Raw genomic sequence first — 11090 nt, forward strand, 5'->3', positions numbered from 1 at the left:
ACCCGACCCAACCCAACCCACCACCCAAGTCGGCCCGGCCGCTCCACTACTCCCACTCGTCCCACTTTATCGCCACACGCCGAGCAGCAGTACAAAAGTGGACCGCCGACCGACGCAAACACACTGCGCCTGCTCTGCACTGCTCACCCGCTTCCTCCTTTCCCCTTTCTCCACCTGCTGCTGCTCGCTCTCCGCCCCGCGCCGCGCCCAGATCCGGCGGCCGATCTCCCATGGCGGCACCGGCGGCGGGAGCCCTGGGCGCGGCCCTCGTCGCGGCGCTCCTGCTCGCGCTCGCGGGGGCCAACTCCGAGGGCGACGCGCTCTCCGCGCTGCGCCGCAGCCTCAGGGACCCCGGCGCCGTGCTCCAGAGCTGGGACCCCACGCTCGTCAACCCCTGCACCTGGTTCCACGTCACATGCGACCGCGACAACCGCGTCACACGACTGTGCGTCACCCTTTTTACCCCTCTCTATCTCTCGCTCGCCCTTGGATTTAGGCCTTATTAGCTTCGGTTTTAGTTGAGGCTTCCGTCTCCCGGATGGCGAGCAGGCGATTTCGTAGCTGTAATTTGCTCGCGGCAGGAGAAACTAGTGCTATGCGCATCATCCTAATCGAGGATTTGGTGCTCCATACACTGGATTATTACTATCGTCAGCCAGAGAGCGTGGAAATGGTCTTAATAACTGAATAAAAGTCAAGAGCCAGACCAGTAATAAACTGATATAAGAAAAATCAAGTAAAAAAAGGCGGCTAAACATACCATTGCTTAGTGGAGTTCATTCTAGATGGAACGTCGTAGGTCTCAAATCATACCATGTGTCACAGAGTAGTCCAAACTAACCCTTGAGATACAAAAAAAAACAGTTGCAGTTACATATTATTAAGTTGCTGGGTACATGAAAACTCTGGACATGCGCTTGTATTTCTATATGAGATCAAAAATTTCTCAAGACTATCTTCATCTGACTGTTTTCTTCAAATGCCCCCTCTTACAGAGATCTTGGCAACTTGAACTTATCTGGCCATCTGGTGCCCGAGCTTGGTAAACTGGAGCATCTGCAATACCTGTAAGTTCATCATGTTGTTTCGTTCTTGTTGCTAGCTGCTCTCAGTATTAAGCTGAAACCTGCTCGTATTATTTTTGCTCTACTTATGCTGGCAAATAAAATTCCACCGTTTGCAAAATACTTCCATGTTTCTTGAAGTTAGTTGCTGTGTCCCATATAAAGTGCAATTTATGAACATGGATAATAGCATCTGGTAATTAAACTAGTTTAGCCCAATCCCTGATTAATTCGTTATTTGGTCTGATGTCTGACTCCTGTAACTTATTCAATCATGTTCGCTTCTCCATAGATGGACTGTATCTCCTACCATAGATAGTTTTAACCTGCATGCAATTTGTACTAGTTTTGGTCGCTTCTCCATAGATGAACTGATTTTTTAATGAAGCTAAATTCATGGCTTCTATTATACAACCAATAGATGCCACCGTAGGTTGAATGTGTAGATAGGATACTAGTTTCTGTCTTTTTTCTGTGTCCTCTTATAACCTATTCAGGATGTTGTGTAACTAAATAACTAATACGTGTAAACATATATTTAACAGATATGTAGGATCTAGTTCCATTTCTCCCCGTGGTGCACTTCTTTATGCTCTATTTCCTTGGAATTTATTTTCATGATATGTAGGCCTGATGTATTCAAGGATCATATATGTTCATTGCGTACTGTTCATTTGATTTAGTCATTTCAATGCAATGCAGTTGTATTGACTATTATTGTTAAAACAGGGAACTCTACAAAAATAATATTGAAGGAACGATCCCATCAGAACTTGGTGATTTGAAGAACCTAATAAGCTTGGACTTGTACAAGAACAACGTTTCGGGGACTATTCCTCCAGCACTTGGGAAGTTGAAATCCCTTGTATTCTTGTAAGTTTAGGTTCTTCAACTGTTCTCTACATATGAAATAGTTATCACATATTAGCACTTGAATGTGGATTTGTTGCTGATTCTATTTAAAGATGAATATTATGTGTTCAAATGGCATTGGGCTGTGCTAGGTTTTACCCGTCTGTAAGTACTATCTACAGTTTTATTTTAGATAATGGAAGTTTTTCTTACTACCGTCTACTCATCATAGATGCATATGGCCTAACTTATTGGATAGTTTATCACAAGTTACCAAGCATAGGGCCCTAACCAAACCCCAGGATATGCCAAAAAGAAGATAAGCCAACATAAGTAGAGTGACATAATTGCTATTTATAGATGTAACATTATAGTTTATTACAAGTCACCAAACATAGACTAACAAACAACCGAGATAGACCAAAAGAAGATAAGCCGACATAAGTAGACTGTTACGTAGTTGCTCTCCACAGATGTAAAGTTCTGTATATGAGACCTACTTTGTGCACCTGTTACTTGTTTGATCTTTCACCTTCACTAAGGATTGTGAACTTCTAAGTTATGTCCACAGCATTATATCTGTTAACACATGGTTGTGTTGTCATAGGCGGCTCAATGGCAATCGTTTGACCGGGCCAATTCCAAGGGAGCTGGCTGGAATATCTAGTCTCAAAGTTGTGTAAGTACAATTTAATTTCCATTGATGAGTGTAATTTGCTCGATGCTAATATCCAATGTGATAATTTTGACTTCATTGTTCTTCAGTGATGTTTCTGGTAATGATCTGTGTGGAACAATTCCAACCACTGGACCATTTGAGCATATTCCTCTCAGCAAGTAAGTTTGATTGACTTTTTAATGTACTACTGTGATACGAAGATATTTACTCACACTGTAAGTTTTAAACTAACTCAAAACTTCAAAGAAATGAAGTGAATCTGCCTTTAAATTTTAGGATGTGTGTTTTTATTAATATTTTCAAAGGAAAATTAATCACACCTCTGATAATTTGGCCGGCCAATATGTTTATTCTAAAATCACATACTCCCTCCTTCCCAAAAAAGATGACGGAGATTTGTCTAAATTTGAATGTATTTAGACACTATAGACAAATCTGCGACGTCCTTTTTAGGACGGAGGGAGTACAATTTATCGTCAGTCCCTCGCAGGCTCACAGTTCACTATTGTTGCACATTGTGTCTGGTGTTTCCTTTGAACAGTGCAACAGCCACTCTGTAAAATTACTTTGGTTGTCTGTTTCCACAATGAGGTGATAATCGCTATTTCTGGTATGGAAGGGTAGAATCTTATTGTTCTGAAAGGGCATTGTCCCAAGTACGCAATTGTGGTGCTCTTGATTCTAGCATAGTTTTAATTGACCCATTCTGAGCACTTACTTTGTCTCCCTTGTGTTTTCTTTTGCGCTCCTTTTCTCTCTTTTCGATACTCTATATGTTTTATGTTAAAAAAGACATGGATAGTATTTTAGGCATTGTTTTATTTTTTTCTATAGAGAAACATTGGGCAAAATACATACTACCTCTGTTCCATAATTCTTGGCGCAAATTTGGATGTATGAAGACATATTTTGTGAATATACATCCGAATCTGCGACAAGAATTATGTAGCGGAGGAAGTAGTTATAAACTTACAATGTTTTGGACTTGTAGTCTCCGACCATTATCTTTTTCTTTTCATAATGATGCATTTGAGTTGTGGTTTACTTCCAGTTTATGATGTACCCTATTGTGTCCATACTGTTCCATTTGTTGAGCCAGTTGACCCTATGTGCAGCTTTGAGAAGAACCCGCGTCTGGAAGGTCCAGAACTGCAAGGCCTGGCTGTATATGATACCAACTGCTAGATGGCAACATGAAGGAAAAGAATGCTAGAAAGTAATGGGCGTACAAGGTTACCGAAGATCGGGTGATATAGATTGTTAGGTCCGCACTTGCCACGTTGTAAACCTCCCTACATAGCTACCATTTGTGCCTTTCTCTCAGCAAGAAAGTTGTGTGTTGTAGCAGAACGATGCTTTCTGCCTGTGGAAGTAAATCATGAGACTGCTTTATGTGTTGTGACTGAAATGGTATTGTCATCACTATTATGCAGTTTCTGCTTGCTTGGAGTGGCTTGCAGTAGATCTAATGATGGCACACTACACTAACGGCGACTATCTAACATGCTAACCAAGTTAAATGTAATAAAAGGATGGCTGTAAATGTTATTTTATGAGCCTATAAATTTCATAAAAACGGTCTTTTTGGACATGGGCAAAGTTAAACTTTGTACTCATATCTTTAGAAACTCTTAGGTAGGATAAGCAGAAATAAATGTGCAGCTTGTCTTCTTATGCAATATGATTTTCGAGACTACTTCGAAAAAATATCAATATTATAGTGTAAAATCTATAGTATTTCCTCAGTCCTATGAAATTTATCCGAGATTTATCTAAATTTGGATGTATCTACATACTAGATAGTGTCTAGATACAATTAAATTTGCAGATCCATTCAAATTTAAAAAAATTGAGATAACTTCCGTAAGACGAAGGGAGTAGTGTTAGAATCATCATAAAGTATATTTATATGCATTTGGTATTAAAAATGTTGATATTTTTCCTATATTTTTTGTTCGAACTTAAAATTTGATTTTGACCTAACCTAGAATTCCTAAAAACAAAACTTTTACCAAGGTGAGATTATTTGGTTCATGAAATGGAACTCACGATTTTGACTTAACCTAGAATGTTCGAACTTAAAATTTGATTTTGACTTAACCTAGAATGTGAAGTACACTTAAACGGAGGGAGTACATGTTCAACTCACGTCTAAGAAACAAAAAGAAAGATTTCCTGAAAACAAAACTTTTACCAAGGCGCAATTATTTGGTTCATGAAATGAAACTGTCAGACAAAATCAGTAAATCACTCTTTTTAGTGAACTGCCAAACACAATCGAGCTAGGCTCACTGAGCCACTGGTGCCACCGGACCAAGGCTGGACCCCAACTCACTTCCCGACGAGATGCTTCTGCTGCGGCGCTTTTCGGCGGCCTGCCGCCGGCGAGGTCTCGCCCAATTCGCCGCCGCAGCCCCCCGGGAGGCCGCGGATGCGGTCGTGGTGGGAGCCGGCGCGGTCGGTCTCGCTGCGGCGCGCGCCCTGGCCATGGCCGGGCGCGAGGTACTGGTAGTCGAGTCAACATCTAGTTTCGGCACCGGAACCAGCTCCCGCAACAGCGAGGTCATCCACGCCGGCATCTACTACCCTCCCCGCAGCCTTAAGGTGCGCCCCATTCATGGCCAAGGATTCTAAATTTCTAGTTGGCAGCTGCTCTATTTCAGAAGGAAATTTGGCACTGCAGGGTGGGAAGTTGTGCATGATTGCAATCTTAAGTGATTCTTGGTTCTTGTGATATTTCAGTCAGTTTTCACCTGTCACCGCGTTGGATAGTTGACATTAGCAATTTCGCATTCCAGGCTCTGTGCATGGAATTTTAGATTGCACAAACTTTATTACTCCGGTGCAAATAAGGTGTAATTGAACAATATAACTAAGTGACATGGTAAACTTCGTCCCTGATTTTTGTTGTTTTCAGTTTTGCACATTGCTGTAGCAATATTATCGTTGCTACTTCTGCACTCTCTCTTATGCACCTGAAGATTTATAGAGTAGTTTATTACTTCATTGGCCCATTCTGTCCATCCTTTTTTTCCTGTCCTACGCTGAAATCATTTCTTGTCATGCTGAAATTAGACCAAAAAAAATTCATGTTATGTCAAATAGAAATGAAAGCTTCTGCAGAATCCTATAGCATTTGTGTGTTATTGATTCGCCCTATGAAATGCTTTTTGTAGGCTAGTCTTTGTGTAAGAGGAAAGGAAATGCTCTACAAGTACTGTGCAGAACGAGAAATCCCCCATAAACGGCTCGGCAAACTTATCGTTGCTACTGGTGCTGCAGAGACTGCAAAGCTGGACATGCTCCTCGAGAGCGCTAAAGGCAATGGAGTGGATGATCTTCGGATGATGGATGGCTCTCAGGCTATGGAGATGGAACCTGAACTCCGTTGTCTGAAAGCTTTACTATCACCTAGTACTGGGATAATTGACTCCCATTCATTCATGTTCTCCCTTTTGGTAATTCACCATTTTTTAATTTATTCTTGATTGCATTTTTGTCTTTGTATAGTTTATCTTGGCCTGTTACTTCATAAGAAATTACTGCTTTTAAAGGTCCATTTCTAATAATGAAAAGTGCATATGTAGCTGAAATAATTTTGTGTAGAGAGCCTTCGCACGGTTGAATTATTTTTATTGAAGTTAGTTAACACAGGATAAAAAAATGTACTTCCTTCCTTTTTTTTCTCCACAAAAGAATTCCTTGCTATGTTTCATTATAAGAAATTTACTGCTTTTAAAGGTTCATTTCTAAGGATGAAAATTGCATATGTAACTAAAATAAGCTATTTTGTTCCTCTGCATCTCCAACTGACAGCCATGTTTCTGTTAGTTCATAAAGCAGAACCCCAGATCAGCTCGTACTGTCATTTTATTCTCGTTTCTCCTGATGCAGGCTGATGCTGAAAACTTAGGAGCAACGGTATCATATAATACAGCAGTTACCAGTGGGCATATTGGAGATGAAGGGATCGAGCTTCATATTTCTGAAAGCAAAGAGCTGGAGAACCATTCTGTAGGATCTCCTGTACCACCACAGATTGTTTTGCTTCCGAAACTTCTGATAAACTCAGCAGGTTTGAGTGCAGTTCCACTTGCCAAAAAATTGCATGGCCTTGATCAAGCATTTGTGCCCCCTGCTTATTATGCTCGTGGATGCTACTTCACCCTCTCACAAACCAAGAGTCCGTTCAGCCACTTAATATACCCTCTACCAGAGGATGGTGGCATAGGGGTCCATGTCACACTAGACTTGAATGGCCTTGTTAGATTTGGACCAGATGTTGAATGGTTAGATGGTGGAATGGACGACATGTCATGTTTCCTGAATAGGTAAGCCATTGCATGTACTTGCTTGTTCAGTTTACTTGTATATATCCTGATCCTTTTCAGTAAATTGAAAATTTAGACTGTGCAAGTGTTAAATATCTGGATGATGCACATAGTTGACCTTGTGTTTTTGCATGAAAGTTTAGCTCGATGTGCTAAACTATAGTTTTTGTGCATGGTGGCAAGATTTCCCTTACTGGTCATAAACATCACTGAAATCAATTGATTAGACAGATACCTAATCATTCTTATGGCGTTCAACATTTGGAAATAAATTCATTACACTTGTTGCCTAAATTTTACTGGTTAGGCTGATAATAGTTTTTTCTTATGTGGTAAGATGTTTTACAACTTTTAGCATCTATGTACATCAGGTTTGATTACTCAGTCAACCCCACCCGATGTTCTGGATTTTACTCTGTGATAAGGAAGTATTTTCCAAATCTCAAGGATGGATCTTTGGAGCCTGGTTATTCAGGGATCCGACCAAAGCTTTCTGGCCCTGGACAGCGTCCTTCAGATTTTGTTATTCAGGTTGTTATCTGAGAACATACTTTTTATTCCTTCAAAGTAATGATTACCTGTGAAGCTGAACACTTGAACTACTGCAGGGGGAGGATGTTCACGGTATTCCTGGGTTGGTTAACTTGTTTGGAATAGAATCCCCTGGTTTGACGTCAAGCTTGGCCATTGCAGAATACATTGTTTCAAGGTATAACAGCACTTGATTCTCAAACAATCGCTGACTCATGAACCAGGGGATGCAGCAGGGTGAATCTAAGGTGTCTGGAGACTTTCGTGAATCACATTGCTTACAATGAATTTGTGATCCAGATATCGGGGTTTACCCTTCTGTATTTAGTTGTTTACTTCCTTCTTTGGGGGAGAAAAGGATGCATCTTGTAAAGGTGTTTACAGCTAAATAAATGGAATGCCAATTGTAAGGTTGATGCATAGAGAAGTGGGTAGTTGGATTAAATCAGAAATGTACATGCAATCCTAACTGGCATAGGTTATGAGGGAGATGATCCTCTGCCGTATCTACTTGTAACTCAGAGAGCAAAATACATTAGATCTCGTTTGGACCCTTTGATCAAAAATTTGAAGGCAAAACACAGTGGTAAACTGGCAGTGTACATTTCTTAATGCAAATGCAAAGGAACTCTTAACATTTGTCTCTGCTTTCTAATCGTGAAATGTAAGTTACTGAGTTGTGAATGATTTAGGTTCTAAAGGTAAATCACAAACACTTTGCAAGTTACTAGGTTGTGAATGATTTAGGTTCTTAAGGTAAATCACAAACACTTTTACACAGCATACGGAGACATGAATTGCACTATATCCATCAAATTGCTCTTACAAACATTTCAAGAAATGTTTATACAGTAATACTAGGCTAATAGCAGCACGTGATCTCCGACATTGCATCCACAAATATCACCAAGTAAAGGTTATAAATATATGGGGCAGAATCGGCAAGGGGGGTGAAGGGGGCAAGGGCAAAGTCACAGGAATGTGCTTCTGAAGTGGAGAGAAACTCTCCAAGCACCAGCTTCTAATTTAGGATCATTCGGTAATCTGTTGCCAATTATCCAACTTTGGTCCATTTCACCGCTTCCTTTGTGCATGCCACTTATAAACAGGCTGTGATGTTGGATTTTCGATCTCCTCCTCACGGAGTTTCCGCTTGCGTCCAGGTTTCTGCCCAAATATTAAATAATTAAATAAGTCAGTAAATGAAACGCTTACTAGTATAAACTTTTAGTCAAGCCAACTCCTACTACCTAAATGTAAGAAACAGAACATCCAGTATTACTGTACTACCAACAGATACAATCAAATTTGATATGCCAGTTCGTTTACAAATTTTGAATTTAGGCTGCTTGAGATTTCTGTTGCTGACAAAATACGAACTGGTTACACTGAATTGTAAAGTATACATTATTTCACAATCAACATAACATTTCATGGTACGGTCACCAAGATAATTTACAGACTTCACCCAAGCAAAATATCAGAGAAAGCAAACCTTCAGTTCTTTTTGCAAGGCCATGTCTGCGTACAATTTCTCAAGCTTTTGCGCCCTTAGTTTCCTGCCTTCTAACTCCTTGTAGGAGGAAGCTGTTTTCCTACAAAGATTTTAATGGGAAACAAGTTTATCAGGAAGCAGCTGATGCATAAAATGCACAAGAATCAAGATAATGCTTCCAGCTGGAGAAACACAATCCTGTCTCGTATACAAGACATTACCATTGAGCAACTTTCTGATTACAACTACATGCACACCCATATCAACCGTAAATAGCAAGAACCAAATCACCAAAGCACCCAAACTCTCAATCATGTAGAAATTAGTATTTCAGATGATGCGAGGTAAAAGACCAAAGAGAACAGACACAACATTCATTCACAAAACTGATAGGGAAAACTATATTTCTCCAAGTACTCACTCCGTTCAATAATTCTTGTTGTGGTTTTAGTTCAAATTTGAACTACAATCACGACAAGCATTATGAAACGGAGGGAGTATAACTTTAACCATAGTAGACACAGATATAACATAGTAATTACATAACAAGGGCTCCAAATTCTTAGAGATAATAGCACACTACCTCTTTATACGAGAAGGGATGTTGCCAAAATCAGGTGCGCTGCTGCTTTCTACCCTAGATTGTATTTCTTTGGCTTCTTCTCTGAAATGGACAAGTTAATCATCTCAATACTGGCAAAAGCTAGGTGGTTGGTAATTTCTAAAAGAATCACATTTATTCAATTAAATTGAACAAACGGTAAAAGCAGCAAGAACAGATAAATTATACCTGTCTTCCGCAAAGTAGACATGCTTGTTTGCACGCTTGTTATCCAGTTCATGAAGCGTTGAGCTTAACCGTTCAATTTTCTACAAGAGTGACATTCAAATTGGAGCAGAATACAGTAGAATTTATTTAGCTACCACCAAAGCACTCGTTTGTTTCGAACATTTTAAAGTCACCACAACAAACCTTCTTTTCACTTTGAATGGCCTGAAGGATGTATCCCATGTCTTTATGTTTCAACAGCATAAGTTCCTCTTCAGTGTACTTATTTGTTTCAGGCCTAATAATAACAAAAAGGTAGATGATAAAATTGATAATCCAGCTTAAAACATACTAGAATACATTAAACTTTGAGTTGTCAGAGCAACTATGTTACACATACTTGGGCCTATGGACTCCATCCACGGTCATACTGTTGACCATCTTGAAATTGAACTCATCTGGGTTCCTGTTTGATGCCTTCTCCCTTAGATTCTGTAATTAACCAAAGAACAACAAGGGCCATAGGTTAAAGATGGTTACAATAGGCATCACATGAATGTGCTCCCCATGAACCCTCCTAGACCGACCCTAAGAGTGGGCTTGGTTCCAGCTCGGGTCGATTTTTAGCCAATGGTGAGCAGCTAAAGGGGCACGCCGCATTGGCGAACAAAAGAAATGGTAGATGTAACAATACAGGTTTCAACTTCGATGCAACGTATCCTGTTTCCCAAGTTTCTGAGCTGCAGGCACGGAAGTGGAACAGAAACAATACCCTGATGAGATCCTCCCTTTGGTGGAAGGCCTTGGCGCGGATAACATAGTCCTTCTTCTTCTCGAGAAGCCCAAACTTCTTCCTCGCGTCCCTGCAAAACCCAGACTCAGTCCCGAATTGACCACAACAGACGCGAGAGGCGGCTCCAACAGGGGACCGCCGTGGAAGAGCCCCGAAACTCCGGCGGCGGTAGACCCGTCGGGAGATGTGAGCGGAAGCGGGGAGGAATCGCGCAGGTGGAGGAGGTGGTGGTGGAACTTACGGCTGCGCGCGCTCCTTGTGAGCCCGCCTTGAGATCGCGTTCCGCAGCGACGACATCTTGCTCCGGCTGTCCTCGCGGTGAGGAGGAGGGCTGGCGGTGGCCGCCGGGAGAAGTGAAGGAGGCCAAGCTAGGGTTGAGGGTTTGGGTTTGGTCAGGTGTGACGGGTGCGCTATGCAAGCGTTCGCTGGCCAGGTCCAGACCGGCCCGTTCCTATTGGGCTCCGACCGGACATTTTGTGTGGCACGGCCCGAACTCTAGAACAGGATTTCATTTATTTAGAGAGAGAAAGAACGCTTGAAACGGGCCACCTGCTCAGTCCCAGTTTCTACAAAAAC

General features: G+C 41.2%; 2 protein-coding genes across 2 annotated transcripts; one reads left to right on the top strand and one right to left on the bottom strand.

Annotated features, from left to right (window-relative positions):
- The first annotated feature begins 207 nt into the window (after nt 1-207).
- Nucleotides 208-4027, top strand: LOC124661628 (leucine-rich repeat protein 1). The gene is made up of 6 exons (XM_047199501.1): nt 208-445; nt 996-1067; nt 1794-1937; nt 2524-2595; nt 2682-2753; nt 3711-4027. Exons 1-6 carry the CDS (start codon nt 231-233, stop codon nt 3778-3780), a joined length of 645 nt encoding a protein of 214 aa, XP_047055457.1. The 5' UTR covers nt 208-230; the 3' UTR covers nt 3781-4027.
- A 4213-nt stretch (nt 4028-8240) lies between these two features.
- LOC124665486 (probable U3 small nucleolar RNA-associated protein 11) lies at nt 8241-10883 on the bottom strand. The gene is made up of 8 exons (XM_047202896.1): nt 10756-10883; nt 10494-10584; nt 10122-10213; nt 9926-10019; nt 9743-9822; nt 9536-9616; nt 8953-9052; nt 8241-8624 (listed from the first exon to the last, which is right to left on the bottom strand). Exons 1-8 carry the CDS (start codon nt 10809-10811, stop codon nt 8532-8534), a joined length of 687 nt encoding a protein of 228 aa, XP_047058852.1. The 5' UTR covers nt 10812-10883; the 3' UTR covers nt 8241-8531.
- Between the last annotated feature and the right edge of the window lie 207 nt (nt 10884-11090).

Source organism: Lolium rigidum, chromosome 6 (assembly GCF_022539505.1).
Source record: "Lolium rigidum isolate FL_2022 chromosome 6, APGP_CSIRO_Lrig_0.1, whole genome shotgun sequence".
Taxonomy (NCBI): Eukaryota; Viridiplantae; Streptophyta; class Magnoliopsida; order Poales; family Poaceae; genus Lolium; species Lolium rigidum.